Raw genomic sequence first — 18,016 nt, 5'->3', positions numbered from 1 at the left:
GGCGCGCGGCGCGGCCCGTGCACTACTCCCGTGAGGCTCCGCGGCAGCGGCATTTAAACCCGCGGCGGCCGTTGGGGGAGCGCATTTCTGGTTCCTTTTCAGAGGCGCTGGCGGCTCTGGATCTTGGCAGCGGCAGGATGAAGCCACAGGAAGACAGGTCGGTGCTGGGCAGCCCCGCGGTGGCCGTGGCGTTCTCGGGAGCTGTATGCCGAGGCAGCGGCTACCGCTTCGCCTGCGAGCTCCTGAAGCACGTCCTGCACCAGCGGAACCAGCTCCCGCTCCCCTACGAGCAGCTCTCCTACTTCTGTCGGCGGGCGGCCCAGGTGAGTGGCGGGGACATCCCCGTGCTCGGAGGCGGCCCCTGGGCCGGGGGATTAGAGGGGCTGTGGCGTTTGAATTTTGCTTGCGAGCTCGCGTTCTCGTTCGGTGACTTGCACTGCAACGTGTCTCCGCTTTTAAAGTAAAGCGCTTGTTGTGGCTGCATCCCGAAGTGTTACCTGTTCTTTTAAAAATAAGGCAAAGGCATCATTAAGTTCAGGGTGAAGGTGTCGGCAAATTGCTCTTACTTGTTTCCGACTTTCTGCTCAAAGCGTGTCACTGCTTCGTTTGTTACACGAAAACCTCTAAGCAAAAAATACCCCAAAAACTATGATGTGCTTTCAGCGTGATGGCTGATCTTTGAAAGACGGCCTTCTAATTCCTGTTGGAATTCATCAGTAGTGTGATTAAGATTCAAACTGGCTAGCTATAGATTTTACTTTTGCACTGCTCTTGCGTCTCCTGTTGTGGAGAGAAATGTGCATCTTTATGGAGTGGGTACCTGTAGCTCTCAAAATGAACTCCTCTTGTTCCTTGACTCTCTGGGATGGGCCATGCTTTCTGCAGAGTATATTATAACAAATACATGTTCATAATGAAATGTACTAATCTGAGTTTTTGTTTTCCAGGATGGAGATGGAACTGACAAACCACTCTCCCTGGGCCTGGCAAGCAGAAAGTGCCAGCAGCTGCTGATGGAGCTGGAGGGATTGTTCCAACATCTGGAAATCATATTTAGTCTGACGCTGGTTCCTCGAGTTCTTTTCCTACTAGGAGGCAATGTCATGAACCCCAAGGAGCTTTATGAGCTGAACTTGGAGGGGTTCTGCGAGGGAGCGGCTGAAGAGAGCCTCCAGACTGCACCCTGTGTTCGCCAGCTCTTCCACCGACTGTTTGTTGCTGATGTCTTCAGTGAACTTAAGGCTCTCCCTATCACAGGCACTCTTGTCCTGGTCCAGGGACATCGTGACTGTGGTGTTGAGTGGTTCCGGCCCAAGCTCAACTACCGAGTGCCGACCCGAGGGAGGAAGCTGACTGTTAAGGTGTCCTGTGATGGAGACCTCCGTGTTAGTGCCTCACCTCCACAGCACACGGCATCTGCTTGGGAGGACTATATCTGGTTCCAAGCACCAGTGACCCTCAAAGGCTTTAGTGAATGAGTTGTTTCTGTAGCAATTTAGTTGGAATATTCATTACTGGTTTTTTTTAGGTGTTAATTTTAGCAAATGTAACTGTGTCTTTTTGAACCATGTCTGTCTGAATGTATTTTTCTTCATGGTGTCTGCTGCCTTCCTGTAGCTTGCTGTGCTCATCTATTGTCCTTATTTCCTTAGTTGTTGTTGAAGGCAAATCCATTTTAATGCACAGTTGCACACAGGTCCAGTGATTCTTTAGGGACCTGATCTGTGGCATGGAATGAATTAATGTGTTGGGAATAAAACTCCCTTGCTGTGTTCTTGCTGAACTGGTAAATGCTGGATGCATACGACCTCCTCCTGAGTTTTAATATGACCATTTTCTGACCCTGCCTTTGCTGTGTTACCCATAGGCTATCTTAGGTAAAATTGCTTCCTGCAAAATAACTCTGGGAAGAAAACCTTCTGCAGTCCTTAAAAAGCTTCCCATAACAAGAAAACCAAAGGGCATAACTGAAGCGGGACACAGAAGTAATATTGTTGCAGAAGAGGTATTTGTTTCCAGCTAGCAAAGAATATGGGAGGATGAAAGCAGCTCCTCGGCAAAAGGCTGGAGCCTGCCAGGGCTGCTGTGGAGCTGGGTGGAGCTGCTTCCAGGGGCCCACCTCGGCAACCTGGCCTCAGCAGTTGTGGTGTGGGCCCCTCTTGAGTACCCAAGTGCTTACCCATCTACTTGATAAAATTACACTTCCCCATAACTCACTTTCTGTTCTTTAACATTCCAAAACTTCCAAAAATTTTCTATCAACTGAAAAATCTTATAGGTAGTGCTGTGCTGGAGATTAAGAGACCGGTACAGTGGAGGCAGGGTAGCAATAAGCAATTTTTTTTCTTTTTTTTTTTTTTTTTACTGATCTTTGCCTAACAACCCTGGCAATTGGTTAGATATAAGATTAAAGCTATATTATAAGCAATTATATTAAAAGTATAATTATATATATTAAAAGTATATTATAAGTAGGATTATAAGCAGTTTCTTTGCTAAGCCTCTTCAAAGAAAGTTAAGAGTGCTGCCCCAATAATGAAAGGTTATTCCCACTTGAGGAAGAAACTTAGACTTAAATGTTTCTGAAATGTGTAGAAGTTGGGGGAATGTGATCAAGTTTAGCATTATCTTTACATTCCAAGTTCCTGTTCTTAGTCAGATTGTATCACTTAGAAACAGAACTTGAGCCTGTTTTTCTGGGCTGGTGTCTGCTACAGGACAGGGAGAGAAGCTCCGAGAGCACTGTGTTAGAACTAGATATGTGCTGGAGCCGTCCTCAGTCAGGCAATTATGTATGCTGTAAAGAGCTTTTAGTAGCTTCAAATAACTCCATCCCATTTGAAGAGAAATGTGAGCCTACTGGTCATGAGACTACTTGCTGTTACTAGTCAAAAATGCACAGTGGGATGGTGAAAATCCTTTGCCTAAGAGGATAAAGGTTGAAGTAACCCTCTACACTTGGTGCATTTTTTGACCTTTGGAATGGAATGGTGATAGAAGTAGTAGGAACTTAATTTGATGTTTCTGAGCTTGAACACTAGAGTGCTCTCTCTGCTTTAGTATCCATTAATATGTTTACAATATGCAGTAGCTGCCTCTTAAGCTTGAATATGAAATCTCAGGTCTCTTGAAGAAAATATAACTTGAATGCAGGAGTGTTTATGCTTAGGAGATCAAAACCCTTTTGCTTCCACTTCCAAGGCTGCTTGTAACACATATTTAAGAATGCAGGTGCCCAAGTGTTTCAAGAGGCTTTTGAACAAAAGCCTTGACCAGTTACTTTCATATCTCTCCCTCAGATAAGTGCAATTGTTACTGCAATAAACTGTTTACGTATTCTGTTATACTTGAACTATGAATGCAGCAATGATACGGTGCTGGGAACAAAAGAACACAAGATGTTTTTTGGAGTTCTTTTTAATGTAAATGTAGAATTTGATTTAGAAAAATCAGTATTGTAATTATTGTCAAAATAAAATGCTGGTTTCTATATGTGATTGTTTTGAGGGATTAAACAAATCCAGTCTAAAGGTTCTGCCATTGGTAGAACAACTTGCTTCCATTCTATGCATGAATTTCAACTGGAGGCTCACAGCTGTTCCACTTTTCGGACAAACTGCATGATGTCTTGTGCCAGGAGCCTTGGTTCCTCAAAGGCAGCAAAATGCCCTCCACGTGGCATGTAAGAGTAACTGATGATGTTCTTGTAGACATCCTTTGCCCAGACACGTGGTACATGTACAATCTCCTGAGGGAAAGCTGCAATCCCTGTGGGAACATATACTCCAACCCTAGAAGACATAAGTTAATTGCATTGATGAAACAAGTGCTGGGGCAGTCTATGAAAACGTCTGTCTCTCGTAACACATTCAGCTAGAGAAGTTTCCCCGCTTTGTGCTGTGTACCTCTTGGTCTGCACGCTGCAGAAGAGCTTCCTTTCTATTTAGAGTTTAAGATTATACCTGTAGAGGTGTAAAGTAGAGCCAACTTTGCGTATGTGTTGGTCTTGAAATGTTTCCCATCTTTGACCTCAGCTTATAAAAGCTGAAGTGTTGTGCCACATGGCAAGATACCACACCTCTTCAAGAAATGAGCTAGCTGCTGTTTGCTTTAGAATTTGATACCAAATGCATAACAAATTACTCTCTGAGGAGTAATCCTCAGACTAATGGTTCAGTCCACAAAGAAAAAGACTCCCCCATTTGTTTAGATGATCACTTGGAGAAGTCTGCTCAGCAACGTTTTGTGGTCAGCCTCTCTTAGAATCTTCTTAATGTACCAGCTGTCATGAGGTGCTGGGTTTCAAGTACTCCTCTCTTATTAAATTGCTGATCCAGGTTTGTGCTTAACTCTTGTAGTTCTTAGCTTATCCTCCAGCAAGCAATAGCCTTCCTAATTCAGTTTAAACTTCTCTCTTAGCTGTGCCCATGATCTTCTGGGGTTTTTTTTTACTGAACTGAGCTATAAGTCACATTTGTTTGGTGAATAAGTCCATAGACTTGTATTTTGAACATCAGTCTTTGCTTGGTGCTTTGATAAGTCTTTTGCATTGTCTTGACTGCAAGCCATCTTGTGTGCATTACAGGTTCAAAAGAAAAGTAACCCTTAACTATATTTATCCAAAGCAAGTAAGAATCTGGACTTTTATTTTTCTCAGAACTAATTATATTTGCTGTTGTAAATGATCTGACTGTTGATCAGGCAAATGTTTCAACCTCATTTGCAAATCTGCCTTGCAACTTGCTGCATAATTACCTGTTATGAGCACTTAGATCAGGGTCCTTGGAAAAGTTTTCCTTGTAGTATCGCATTGAGGACACAATGGAGGATGTCACCCAATAAATCATCACATTGGTCAAAAGCTCATCAAGAGAGTATTTGCTGTTGAGAGAGAGAGCAAGAAATTTAACTGGAAACTGTTGCTCAGTGCTCTGTACTGGGCTTATGCCCTGAAGAATTGCTGTCCCTCTTTACCTCCACCTGTTTTCAAGCAGTGAATTAACTGGCACCTATGTGTCCAGAGCAAAACCACCTGGTGCTGAAGCAGTAGTGTGCAGACAGTCTGCTTTAAGTTTAAATTACTGCTTGTCATGTCAGCCTTTCATTCTTAAATTTCAGCTTTGATGGGCCAGTATTTTACCTGTATCTTCGTATTAGTTCCCACCAGTCATTTTTTTAATGAGACTTCTCGTGGGATAACATCTGTTTTCTTACCTTTCCAAACCTCCATCATCTTTATACAGAAATGATTTGTCTGTCCAGGTTGAGAATTTCTCCAAGATATATGCAGCAAGCCCCACTGGAGAGTCATTCAGTCCACAACCTAATTATGGAGGAGAAAAGAAGAGCTGTTGTAGTTGCCTGGCATTACAGTACTTCCGTGCAAGTTAAACTGGATTTTCATTAAGTATTCAGAGTTTTCTAGAGAATTTAGTGAAGAGTCTGTATTTATCTATCCCTTATAGTACTTGTGACAAATTCCCTGCAAAGGAATTCCAGCTGTAACTGAGGGCACTACAGATTCAGATAATTCCTATATAAAAAAAGCTGAGAGCTAAGGAAGTCGCGTTGGCTTCCTGGTGATGTGTGGCAGAAGAAGAAAATTCAGATGTAAAAAGATTACACTCTGAAAAGAAATTTCAGATAAAATATTTGAGAGCATTGTCCTGCTTAGGATGGGATGTATTCTTCTGATTCTAAAATATATTTATGAAACAGGGCTAACAGGAATGCAACAGATTCAGAATATCATGAATATCATGGATTCTGTGTTTTTGCTTTTAATTTTATTTTAGAGTTTGAAAAATTGTCTTAATCTTTGATCCAGATGATTTTTTGAGAGCACTGCCCTTGACTCATTGATTCTCATATAGCAGCAGCCAAACTTGAACCCACTGTGATTTTCTTCCTCCACTTAAACTGCTTTGAACTTTGTTGATACCAGTTTTTATTGGCTGGTTTTATCAACCAGTCACTTATAAACCAAAGCTTGGATAGCTGTCAGTTTTACATCTAATTATTAACTTTTATTTTTAGAGAAGTTAGGATCCTGTTGAAGGGTATAGGTGTCAGCACAGATTTTTGTGATTCTCTCTCTGCCCTGGAACTTGCTGATTTACTCCTGTGCTTGGATTCTCATGTGAACTATTTTTAATCCTTTTCTTAAGGCAGTTCAATTTCTTAAGAACACTAGGGGAGGAGTCTCAACAAAATATTTTTGGAAATTATATAAGTTACATTTGGGGATCTTCAGCTGATTCTGCCAGAGCTCTGATTCATGAAGCATGATTTTCCCTGTGATATTATCCTATGTAAATCAATTCTCTTTGTTTAAACAATTCTGTCCAATTCCTGATCAGAGACTAGACATACTAATCTTCATTTTTTCTGTGGATACCTTCACTTTTTGGCCATTAAAAACACCCAAGCAACCAGAAACACCACAACCACCATAACTCCCTCCCACCTGGTATATTGTTTGTCTCCTTTTATTTCTTTGTGTTTGTGGTCACTTCAAGCAATGGTCTAGGCATTTGCTGACATTTCAGTTTGAGCTGCTTCTTCTCCTTTGCTGAATTGCTGGGCTGGGGGGCTGTTTCTTCTCTGGTCTCCAAATCTGACACCAGCCTGAGACAGCTCTGCTGCCTTTCCTGATGAGGGATTATTTCAATAAAGCAATATCCCAGAATCCTCTCTGGTGGGGACTGGTGCAAAGAGTTCCTTTAAGCATCGTGAAATGGCCATATCTGTCCTCATAGTCCTTATCCACTGGCACCAGGACATCAGCATTCTGCCTTTTCAGGTGTTTGAGCTTTGTCTACCTTTCTGCAACTTTCACATTGCACCTCCTCACTTCTGATATTTTTCTTGTTTTCAGCCCCATTTACTTCTTGAAGCTTCAATTTCAGGACCCTGTGTTTTACTTTGGAGAGACTCTTTGGAAAGGGGTTCATTCCCAATACAACTGGCATGCTATTTAAAAGACCTTGAAAATTTATACTTGAAATCTCCATCTGTTTTTGAGTGATTCCTTTTAACTTCATTTTACACCGTTCTCCTCTCCATGAACTCATTGCCCACATGGGTCTTGTACTCAGTCACCAGAGCTCACCAGAACTCCTTGCTCCTCAAATTTGGCTGGACTTTGTTTTAATGTACCACAAGTGCTTACCATGTTCACAAGGATACAGAGAAGGCACTTTACCTGCAGTGTCTGGTTTGGTGGCTTGGATGTGTAAGTATCCAGACTCTCGCAGGACGTCATATACGTTCTTCTGCATGAAAGGGTAGAAACGTCGAGCATCTTCCTTACTGAAGCCTACAAGCCATGGTACATAAGCCCCAAGCACTGTACGAATCAACTTTCCCAAACCTTGTCTGGCGATGAAAACAAGATTCAGATGAAGCCCTTTCACAGATCTAAAAGTAAGTTGAGGAACAGAGGGTTAAATCAAGCAATTTTCTGTCTCCACATTTTCTAGAAAACAAGTCTGACTGCAGTTGTGAGATAAACACTAGACTGAATCAAACACACAAAGCCCTTCAGGTTCATCATGATTAAAAAATAAAAAATTCAATACAAAGCATATGAATGCAATTGAATATGCAGGATGGGGTTGTCCCTGAAAGAAACAAAGCAGAAGGGGATAAGAAGCTGGGCAAACAGGAGGTAGGATTAGGGAGCCAGAAAGTAGGGTAGGAATTGGAGGCAGCTTTTCTGCACTGATTTCCCTTGCTACTTACTGTGGCAGCATCTGGGCCATGTTTGTAGTAATACGAGACCCCCAGTCTCCTCCCTGTAGGTAGTACTCCTTGAAGCCCAATCTGTTCATCAGCTTATGAAATATCCGAGCAGTTGCTATGGAGTCAAACTCTGTAGGTAAAGTGAAACACAGGAGACCTGTTTGTCCTGGTGTTCCTTCCCTGGCCAAAGATTATGACCTGACTGAGGCACGTGTGTGTGGAGCTATGGGAAGGGAGAGTGTCCAGTGCTGCTCTGCCTCACTCCTTGGAAAGAAAGTGAACACAAGATGAAAGAAATTCAGTGGAAAGTGAATTCAGACCTGAATTCCAGTTACCATTGTGTTGCAAATCTCCATAGAACCTCAGCCACAGGGGCATTAGTGAAGGGCCAGGCATCTGCACTCATAAACTGCAGTGCCCAGGGCTGCTAGGGATGGCTGAGGTTTTACTCCAAAAACTGCAGTTCCAACAGAGCCTTTTCATTGCTTACCTCTCTGGTGAGGGGCCTCTGAGAAGCCGTATCCTGGGATAGAGGGGCAGATGACCTCAAACACCACATCACCCTCATTCAGGCTGTGCTTGGCTGGCTCTGTGAGCAGAGGGATGATCTTGTAGAACTCATAGAAGGAGCCAGGCCAGCCATGGACCATCAGCAGAGGTTGAACAGCTCGACCATGAGGAACGTAGGATGGCTTCACATGGATAAAATGGATATCAATCCCTGCCACACATCCAAGAAAGAAAAATTAAAGCTCTGGGACCATCACAGTTTCTGTTCTGCATTCTGTAGAAGGAGGGCAGCAAAACTGTAATTAGCATCTGGAGCAGAATTTCCACAACCAGCCCACTGTGAGAAGGCTGAAAGGGGATTCCTGGCATAGTTACCTGTTGTCTCATCTTTTACATACAGAGATATTGACCCCAGCCAGATATTTGGGTCACTGGAGATTAGCATCCATCTCCTGAGAAACTGGTCTCAGAGTACATAAGTAAAGCTGCACTTGAATGAATAGCATAATATGGGTAAGATACATGCAAAAACAATGCAGTGTTTAAAAGAGAAACCAGTAGTGAAAATGTTAGATAGAAACATGATATAAGTCTACCCTAGAGATCACTTATATAAAGTCTGGCTAACCTAATGTAGAGATCATTTATGCAAAGTCTGGCTAAGCTCACCTGGCTAAACTACTGGGTGTTTGGGATATTGTTGGCTGGACATTCCAGCCTCAGTCTGGCTAAATTTCGCAGTTTTCAAAGGTAGCTTCAAGGCAATCACTGAAGAGCACCTCATCATTAGTTAGCATGGGTTCAGAACCAGATGAAGCCCATCCTGAAGCAGACCTAATCTTGTTGCTGCTGTGTAATGGTCTTAGTCCCTATAAGGTTATTAATAATAAAGCCTCCACTAGTTATATTTCACTAAGCTGTTACGCATAGGTTATCTCAAATATTGTCACTCCTTACATCCCCCCCTTCTCGCTGTGCATTTCTGATTGAGACCTGTTCAAGCCACAGAAGCCCTCTCACCTTCAATGGTGGTGTGGAAGTGGGGGTATTTGTTCAGCTCCTCCACTTGCTTGCGCCAGTCAAACTGATTCCTCCAGTAGGCCACCACCTTCCGCAGGTAGCTGGAGTTGAAGCCGTAGTGGAAGGCGGCTCCTTCCACGTGCGGTGTGAAGCGGAACTGATCCAGGCGCCGGTGCAGATCCTGTGGAAGGGAGCCCTTCTTGCCAGGCTGGCCAGCTGCTGGCATGTTCCCTGACAGGCACAGGCTCTCCTGGCTCTGCTGCCTTTTGTATTGCTGTCTGGGACACCACCAGCCCTCCTGAAGAAGTGCCATACTCTACATGGCCGCCTGAATTGTTTATATGGAGAATACAATCATCTACAGGTTACAAGTTCCCCGTGGGCACCCAAGAGTACTGGCTCCTACTCCTGGCTTGCTGCTAACTCACTTCAGCGTTTTTGTGCTGGGAGCTTGGCAGCACTGCTGGATGGGAGAATATGAATCTCACCTTGAGCTGCTGGTTGCTACTTGGTCAGGTAAATAAAGACAGGCATGCAGGGAGGGAGGAGCTATGACTCAGTCAAGATGCCATTCCTCTTCAGCCTTACAGCCCTTTCCTCTTTGGAAGCCCCTCAGTCCTACCCTACTTGTGCCACTGATGTCCTGATGCCCTCCTGCCCTGCTTCAGCATCCACAGACCCACTGTCAAAGTCTGCTGCTCAAAGCATGGCCTTTCTGCAGGAAAACAACGGAGGGGCTGTTGTCTCAGAAAGTCTTTAAGGGACATTGCAATGGACCGGAGATCAAGTCCCCTTCATAAAGAATGGTGAGCCAGAGCATCATCTAATGGAGCTGGCTCGCTGCCCTGGCACATGGAAGTGCCCTGCTGTCACCTCCAAGGCATCACCTCGAAGCAGTGAGGTGGGTGATGGACTGCCTCCCCCTTGCAGCTTTCTGCCCCTCCTTACCCCCCAGCCAGCAGTACCTCGATTTCTTTGTCAGATGTTTCAATCCTGAAGGGACGGATGCTTGCATCTTCCTTCCCTTTGAGGGGCCTTTCACCCGAGCCCCACCAGCCATCACCCATGTCTATAGTCTTGATCTTGCGTCCAGATCTGAGCCAGTAAAGCAGCATCCCTCCAAGCCCCAGGGCAGCCGCAGAGACCAGGGCTGCATTCTTCTGAGAATATTCAAAAGACCTGGGGAGGCACAGAATTGCCTGTGTTCAACAAGAGCAGTGTCAAAGGGACTTATGCTGAGACTTGTTTGCACATCTATTGGGACTAAGCAGGGGCAAATGCCCACAAATCACAGGCAGTCACCAGGGACTGGGCATTTCTCTTAGTTTTGAAGATCATGGGTAAGATTTGGGGCACGGTTCTATCTACCAAAGCTCCTTAGGGGTCTCAAGTCCTTGGTGATCAGGACTTGCTGATCATAAGTCTTCCTTGTCCCTTTCCTTGTGAACCAGGATGCCCAGGGGGACAAAGTTCAACATATGGGATAAGGGTCAATCTACTTTGAGGCAGGTACTACAGTGAATGAGACAGGAGCAGCTGGACTTGTCCAGGAATAAAAGCTGCATGGGCAGAGTGGGATGAGTAGCAGGAGGAGAGACAAAAATCTTCAGCTGCTGAAGAGAGCCAGACATGCTGGATGTGCAGGACATGCTCCTCTTGCCAGTACTTTGTACATAGCTCCCCTACAGATTCAATCATCTCTTAGGGCAATCCTGGCTCTCCCCCATAGCTGCTGTCAAGCAAGGAGTGTCTGCTCGTGCCCCTGCTTCTGTTCTAAACAGCAAGGTCCCAGACTTGAGTTACCAGAACTGGAGTTGACAGACATGCAGCCCTAAATGTAGTGTACATTGCCACGCTTCTGACTTGTGTTTCAAGTTCTCTAGCTTCCCTTAGGAATTAGTAGGAGGTGCCTGGGGCTCCTGCAGGGGGCTGCAAGGGGCCTGTGAGAGGAGATTTTGTTGCTGTTGTCATTCAGAGTACAGAAGGGATGATGCTATGACTGGGGAATCAGGGCACTAACCAAAAGAGGAGACCGCAGCACAGAACAGCTCTTCCACTCACCTGATCTGGGACAAGATGCTCTCCCTACAAAAGGGGAAAAAACAGAAAGATCTTTACAGTCTGCTAGTGTTGTTCCATTCCAACCCTTGTGGATGGTGCAAAGAATGTGCCCTGCCAGCACCACTCATTGCCCAGGGATGTGAACACAAGCTGTTTAGCCACCTGGCAACATCTGCCATTATTTTTCCTACTCTTTGGATAGGATGGGCAGAGAGGTGCTCACAAAGCACTGCCTCGGTACAAAGAGACAGTGTTTTGTGCTAGATAATTTGTTTCCATAATATTCCCTCCTTCAGCACAATTTAGATAAAAGGCAGTAAACAACTGAATAGGTGTCCTTGCAGTGTTTCACCATGTGAGCAGCTTCAGCCAAAAAAAAAAAAAAAAAAAAAAAAAAAAAAATCTTTATTTGGCTGTAACTTCAGCCAGAAAAATCGTTTACTGTGACTCTTGTGTTGCAATAGGTGCACAGCCTCAGCAGGGCAATTCTGAACTCCAGGGCTACTCTGCTGCCAGCCACTTGGTGCTGGTCGTGCTGCCGGGCTGGCACCAGCAGAAGCTTGTGGGACCCTTCCCTGCTCAGAGTATAATGAACTTCTGTACCTTTGACACTTCTAGCTACTCCTGACTGGATAGCAAGCCCCTAGTTCTCCCCTGCTTGCTAGAAAAAGGTAGTATCCTCCTCGGTTCCCTTTAAACCTTTTTCTGGTACAAATGCACAATCTGAAACCTGGCAACAGAAGCAAGCCTTGTTACTCTGCCTTGTGGAACGCAGCTACAGGAGGGAGCTCTTGGGTACAACAATTACAGTAGTTTGAGAAAACAAAGCAATACAAATGCCAGAAAAAAGAAAAAAAAATCTGTTAATCCATGAAAAACCAAGTCCACTGGGGTTTGCTATCACCTAGAATTGTTTCCCTCTGCTGTCTGAAGTGCAGAACCCGGAGCCTGTATGGGATACCCCAGTAGCCTCCAAGGCAATTTGGTAACACTCGCTGAGACAGCCTACGCGTGATTTCATTTCCTTAAATCACTTCCAGGCATGGAAGAACAAGGCTCCTAAGAACAAACAGCTTATGCAACAGGTAGGAATATTCCCCTGCGCTTACATCCCGGAGGTCGGTGAGCACAGCTGGGAGCTGTATCCCGGCAGCACAGGCACAAACCCTGCGCTGCTCACCAAGCCGTCCCACAGGCGGCACAGAACAAGGCGTAGCCCTTCAACACCTCCTCCGCACTCCTGCTCAGGGGAACTCAGCTGCCTGCTCCCGCTCTCTCCGATGACCCGGGGACCCTCCCGGGGCTTTCTGCCATCCCCCCGAGCCCAGCCCGGGTCCCCTGCTCCCCTTGCCGAGGAGGTCTGACCGTGCGCTCGGAAGCATCTCCCGCCACATGTCTGTCTGCTCGCCCTTGCCCGGCCGCTCTGCGAGTGCGGACACGATCCCGGCTTCTCCTCCGCCTCTTTCCCTTCCGCAGTGACGTTTTCTCGGGGACAGCGCAGACGACATCGTCCATCAGTGCCACCTATTGCCCGAGCCCGGCAAAGCGCAGCGCTGCGCTCCGGCACGGCCGGGATGCCACACGCACGGAAAGCGAAGCCTGCCCTCCCACCCTCGGGCTGTGGCAGCACCGCCTCCCCAGGAAAATGTCATGAATTCACAAAACATCCTTATACAGCCCCTGCAGAGCCCTGCAGCGGCAGCTTCAGCCTGAGGAAAGGGATTCTTCCCTCTCTCCAGAGCTTCTGGGACCACACCTGTGTTATAAATGAAATTAGAATTTTGACAGCTAGGTCCCTTGCGTTAATGGCAGTTTAATCAAAAATGAAAACAACTTAATAAATTGTATAGTAACTTGGTATAGAAGAATACTGTTTAGTAAAAGAATATAATATAGCAAAAAATTACAATTTATATATATAATCTGCCAGTAATTAAGTATGATTAAAGCATAAGCAAAACCAGCCGGGGTACAGAGGGGGCTTATCACCCCACCTCACATACAAAAAAGACCGGGGTACAGAGGGGGTTCCCCACCCTGCCTCACGTACAAAACAGAGCACTTCAAGCTAAACTTATATACTGTATGCTGATACATACTCATTAATGTTTCCCGTAAGTTTCCTCCTATTTCCGATTTTTCTGACTTTACATCGCTTTTCTTCACGGCACACGCTTCACTTGTTGTTAGGGGGTCTCCAGTCTTCTTTTGGTGGTCTCTTGGTGAAGGCTTCTCCTCTTCCTCGTTGTCCTCTGGATAACGTTTCAGGTTTGTACGTGCGTACTAAGTGTTGTGTTATGTAAGTCTATTAATTAGTCTTATATTTACTGGTTTTTAGGCCCAATGCCTAAAGTTGTTCGAATTTTGTCCATCTCAAGGCTGTTTTAGTCTTGAGACACCACCTATCTTCCAAACTACATCCTGCACCTCAATTTCAACATGTAACATCTGTAAAGGGCTACATCTGCCTTGTAACACTGATTTTTTTTTGATTGCGTCTAATAATAACAACTTTTCAAGTAGTTACAATTTAGTTAGCAGGAGTCAATTCCATTTATTACATATGGATTGCCAGGGCCACTTCTGGCCTTGCTGGTAGGGGACAGACAGGGCTGGGCCCAGCCTTGGAGGTGTAGGGCCACCAAGCTGCTGGGGGACTGGGCCATGCGGTGAATGAGGAAGGCGAAGAAGCATCTTCATCCTGGAGAGGAAAGAGTAAAGGGTGGGATCGCATTGCTGCCCACAGTTAACCAGAGAAAAGCTGAGGGAAAATGGACCCAGAGTCATCCTGGAGGAGCAGCAGGTGAAGGACAAAATGCAAGGACACAAATTGTAACAAGAGGAGTTGGGGTTAGATACCAGGAGAAATGACTTCTCCACCGATGAGGGAGAAGGGCTCTGGGACAGGGCTCCAGAGAGGATGTGTGATTTCCTTCCTTGGGGACATTCCAAATTTGACAGGAACAAGGCAGTGAGCAATCTGACATACCTGAACCTGTTCTGAGCAGGTGTTGGGATGAGCTCACCTCCAGGTGTCCTTTGCAACCTGTATTTCACTTGGCTGTATTCCAGGTGCACCCGTGATTTGCAGCAGCAAAAACATAAAGGAAAAGTCCAGTTTTTCATTTTATACAGAAATCAATGCTATGTTTTAGTTCAGGTACCTAGATTTAATTTTCCTTGTGGTTAGTAAAATAGTCCTGGATAAAGGCTCCTTCTTTGTAGGAATTTGTCAGTTTGAGTAAATGAGGGCTCAAAGCCTAAGGAGTATTGGGTGGGGGGAAAGTGAGAAGAGCAGCAGTATGGAAAACAGAATACATACATGAAAGAAGAAGGTGAATCACTGACATATTATACACTATGCTCAGTATTTTGCCTTTTACATTTTCAACAAAAACATGTATTTTGCTAAGGACTATTCTTGCTTCCAGGAGTGGCAGAGCAGTGGCAGGGAGACTGTCACCAGGATTTTATTTGCTTCCAATCAAGAAAGACTGATATTCATCCTTCTGCTACTTTGTTCTGCCTCTCAGAAGCCTCTAGTTAAAGACTTTTTCCTACTGTGCTGTCTCAGTTATTAAGCTTCCAAATAAAATACATTAGTGGAAGACTTTATAAACAAAAAAGAGAATTACAAGAGTAGGAGGAACAAAAATGAAACACGGCTTTCTAGCTTTTTTGTGTTGACAACTTCTGTTCCCAGGCAAGTAGATAGTAAAAGAAGCATTTACACTGCATAAAATCCACAATAACCCTGTGGGTTTCCTAAATTAGAATGTTAAATCTAAAATTTGTAATGTGGTTAAGTGGTGACTCAGGTTTGTGCCTTCAGTTATTTACAGATGTTTACAAATCCAGAACCCATGGCAAAAAGCACGTGCAACACTTCCCAAGACCGCCACGCTCGGGGAGTCAACAATGCTTCAAAATGAAATATTTACTAAGTTCTTCCACATGAAGAGTTACCTCTGATTATCCAGCCAGCAACTAGAGCTGATGATTGCTACTTCTTGGTGCTAACGTGCTCCCATTTTGTTGTTTTGTGCTGCAGCTCCTGAGTCCTGTGCAGCCTGCCTGCCTCTCCTTCTAGCACAGTGCAGCAACTCTGAGACTGCACGTACCTGGGTGCCCTTTCTGCTGCAACTTCTGTGATTTCCCTGGCTTCAGGACCTCAGTTTGGGTTTGAACAACCACATTGCCACCAGGATGAGTCATGGATGGCATTGGAAGCAAATATTACAGATGTGAAGGGGCACCATTACTGCCTTCTGCCATGAAGCGTTGTCACTTTGCCATTATTACTCAGACAGTGTCTCTCACTCTGAGGTGCCATGTGAAGCTTGACCGGTTACTGACCAGCTTGGGGTGGTCAAAGCTTCTATGCAGAGTAGCATTTTAGGTGTGCATAGCCACTCTCCAAGCCATTTTCATTCAAACAGCACATAGGAATTTTTTTAGCATGTGGTTGATTTATTGGTATTGATTTTATAATCATTATGTGCCCTTGGACACTCACACTTAGCCCTGCCCTTTTATTAAGGAATTAGCATATCAAACCACAGAGGTGAAGGTGATAATACCACACACCCTGCAATAGAATTAGTTAAGTTAGAAGGACAGGGACTTTTTGAAAATTTTACTGGGGAAACGAAATAAACTTTTCTGAAGAGAAAGCACATGGTAAAGGACTCTAGTCTCTAAAGCATACTGATTCATACTGTTGCATGAAAAGTTTAAACTTGTTAAGGGGGGGAAACAGGTCTCTCTCCCTGCTCCAATATATGATAAAAGTACTGGGAGTGTGTGGGAAGTGGTGGCCTCTTAACAGTGCCCAAGAAGGAGCTGATACCTTGTCAGCCTTCTCCCAAACTAGTGTAATTCATTCCAAAATTTAAAGACCAGGCTCAAGATAAATGAAACCTCTCAGAACCACCCCTACCTTACAAATTCAAGTATCAAAAAATATTTGTGCAATTTATCTAATATTAAATAATGTTAAACTTCACAGAAGGAAAGTGTCACCTCCAAGAACGCACTGGAAATCATGGATGATCTACTTGACTCCTTGGGTGCTGAAAGATTGCTGCATGAACTTCCCCCCTGTCTTGGGTTACAATGCAAGCTGTAATCAGAAGTATATATTAATTGTGTATATCTGTTAAAACCAGGTGGGGCAGTGTTCTTTACCTCTTCCAGGATCCATCCCTCCTAACTCCAGGGGGATCTCTTCTGTTAATGGGCCATTGAGTATCACTGCATGACTGATAAATTCCATCATCCCATTGTCAGATGCTCCACCCAGGGGAAGGAGCCAAGAATTCCTACCTGGATATAATCTGAGACTTGGAACACCACAGTAAACCTTTCTCCACTGGATTCCCAGAGGAAGACTGAACACATCTACACCACTACTGGACCTTTAGAGGAAAACTACACCCTGTAGTAATCTACATGATCACTGCTTCAATAGAATCACATCTATCACTGCAGGACCACTACAGCCAGCATTTAATCAGAGTGCTACCAACAGCCTGACCAACAGCATGTCAGGTTGTATTCTGACTCTGACAGTGGGGTTTGTTTCGTTTTGTACTACTATATTTTTATTTTAATTTTCCTAGTAGAGAACTGTTATTCCTATACCCATATCTTTGCCTGAGAGCGCCTTAATTTCAATATTATAATAATTTGGAGGGGAGGGGAATTTTTCCATTTCAGGGGAAGTATCTGCCTTCCTTAGCAGATACCTGTCTTTCCAAACCTAGACCTCTCTGGAGCCTGATTGTCCTGCAGTTTTTGGACCCAAGAGGTACTGGGGGGAATGAACTACATAAAGGCATATTCATGAATAGCAGCTGCCCCTTACAGGAATTTCAGCATGTTTTCCTCTTCTTTCTTCTCTATCTACTAGATTGGAGCAGGAGAGGCAAGGTCCCAGTGCAGTGGTTCTGGTCTATTGTCTATTGAGATACGGGATGGTTGTCAGAGACTGGATAAGTTGAGTGTCTCAAACCAGTGCTGGTGCATGTGTAGTAGAGGATGGGTCTGGCCTTGCTTCTGGTGAGACAGTGGCCTGCCCATTGACCCCCAGCCTGGCTGAGCTGTCAATCAATCAATCAATCAATCACTAGAGGCCGTGCTAACCCAGCTCCTGATTCCTTCCAGCTGTAGACAGGGACTGATTGAAAGAAAGATTTCGGTTGGAAAACCACTGAAGAGTTTGGTTAAATTAAAAAGACTTATGGTCTGAAATCATGACCCTGAAAATGATATGCTGAAGAGATTGGAATGAATGAGTGTTATTTGACTCCCACCCCTAAGGAAATCCAGATCATTTTAGTTAGTAGAATTGTACTGTATGTTGTTTCCCATGATGTCCACCGACCTTTTCTCTCTCCCTGAGTAAGGTTCTGGGTATCTCCCTGAAACCTGCTTGGTGGGGGGATCTGGGACATGTGGTCCCATGATCTGGGACATGTGGTATTTATTTGGGTCATAGGGATTCCTGGACATGTAAGTTTGTGGAGTCCAAAAGGCAAGGTGGCCTACACTGAATTTGCCAAGCTTTTTTTGGAACTCAGCTTACATGTCAACCAAGTACCACAAATAGTTGTGTAAATTATCTATAATGTTAGAGAATGCTAAACCTCAAAGTAGGAAAATGTTGCCTGAAGGAGCACAG

General features: G+C 44.7%; 2 protein-coding genes and 1 long non-coding RNA gene across 5 annotated transcripts; 1 reads left to right on the top strand and 2 right to left on the bottom strand.

Annotated features, from left to right (window-relative positions):
- Positions 1–12: 12 nt before the first annotated feature.
- Positions 13–3,492, top strand: MAD2L1BP (MAD2L1 binding protein). Its single transcript, XM_023923744.2, has 2 exons — positions 13–323; positions 948–3,492. Exons 1-2 carry the CDS (start codon positions 138–140, stop codon positions 1,476–1,478), a joined length of 717 nt encoding a protein of 238 aa, XP_023779512.1. The 5' UTR covers positions 13–137; the 3' UTR covers positions 1,479–3,492.
- On the bottom strand, positions 2,371–12,956 carry LOC111926954 (epoxide hydrolase 1-like). 3 transcript variants are annotated; one of them, XM_023923743.2, is made up of 10 exons: positions 12,700–12,956; positions 11,335–11,358; positions 10,239–10,452; positions 9,274–9,454; positions 8,234–8,464; positions 7,744–7,873; positions 7,205–7,419; positions 5,215–5,323; positions 4,756–4,881; positions 2,371–3,791 (listed from the first exon to the last, which is right to left on the bottom strand). In XM_023923743.2, exons 1-10 carry the CDS (start codon positions 12,840–12,842, stop codon positions 3,590–3,592), a joined length of 1,575 nt encoding a protein of 524 aa, XP_023779511.1. In that variant the 5' UTR covers positions 12,843–12,956; the 3' UTR covers positions 2,371–3,589. The 3 variants fall into 3 exon arrangements, with proteins under 3 accessions (XP_023779511.1, XP_086734124.1, XP_086734125.1); XM_086877998.1 differs by lacking the exon at positions 11,335–11,358 and having other exon boundaries at positions 12,700–12,954; XM_086877999.1 differs by lacking the exon at positions 11,335–11,358 and having other exon boundaries at positions 10,239–10,472; positions 12,677–12,822.
- A 514-nt stretch (positions 12,957–13,470) lies between these two features.
- LOC147654941 (uncharacterized) lies at positions 13,471–14,395 on the bottom strand. The gene is made up of 2 exons (XR_015283494.1): positions 14,324–14,395; positions 13,471–14,035 (listed from the first exon to the last, which is right to left on the bottom strand). It is a non-coding gene; the product is annotated as an uncharacterized LOC147654941 (long non-coding RNA).
- Between the last annotated feature and the right edge of the window lie 3,621 nt (positions 14,396–18,016).

This window comes from Cyanistes caeruleus, chromosome 2 (genome assembly GCF_971803275.1).
Source record: "Cyanistes caeruleus chromosome 2, bCyaCae1.hap1.1, whole genome shotgun sequence".
Classification (NCBI taxonomy): Eukaryota; Metazoa; Chordata; class Aves; order Passeriformes; family Paridae; genus Cyanistes; species Cyanistes caeruleus.
The sequence above is the reverse complement of the archived record's forward strand: the minus strand, read 5'-3'. Positions and strand labels throughout refer to the sequence as shown.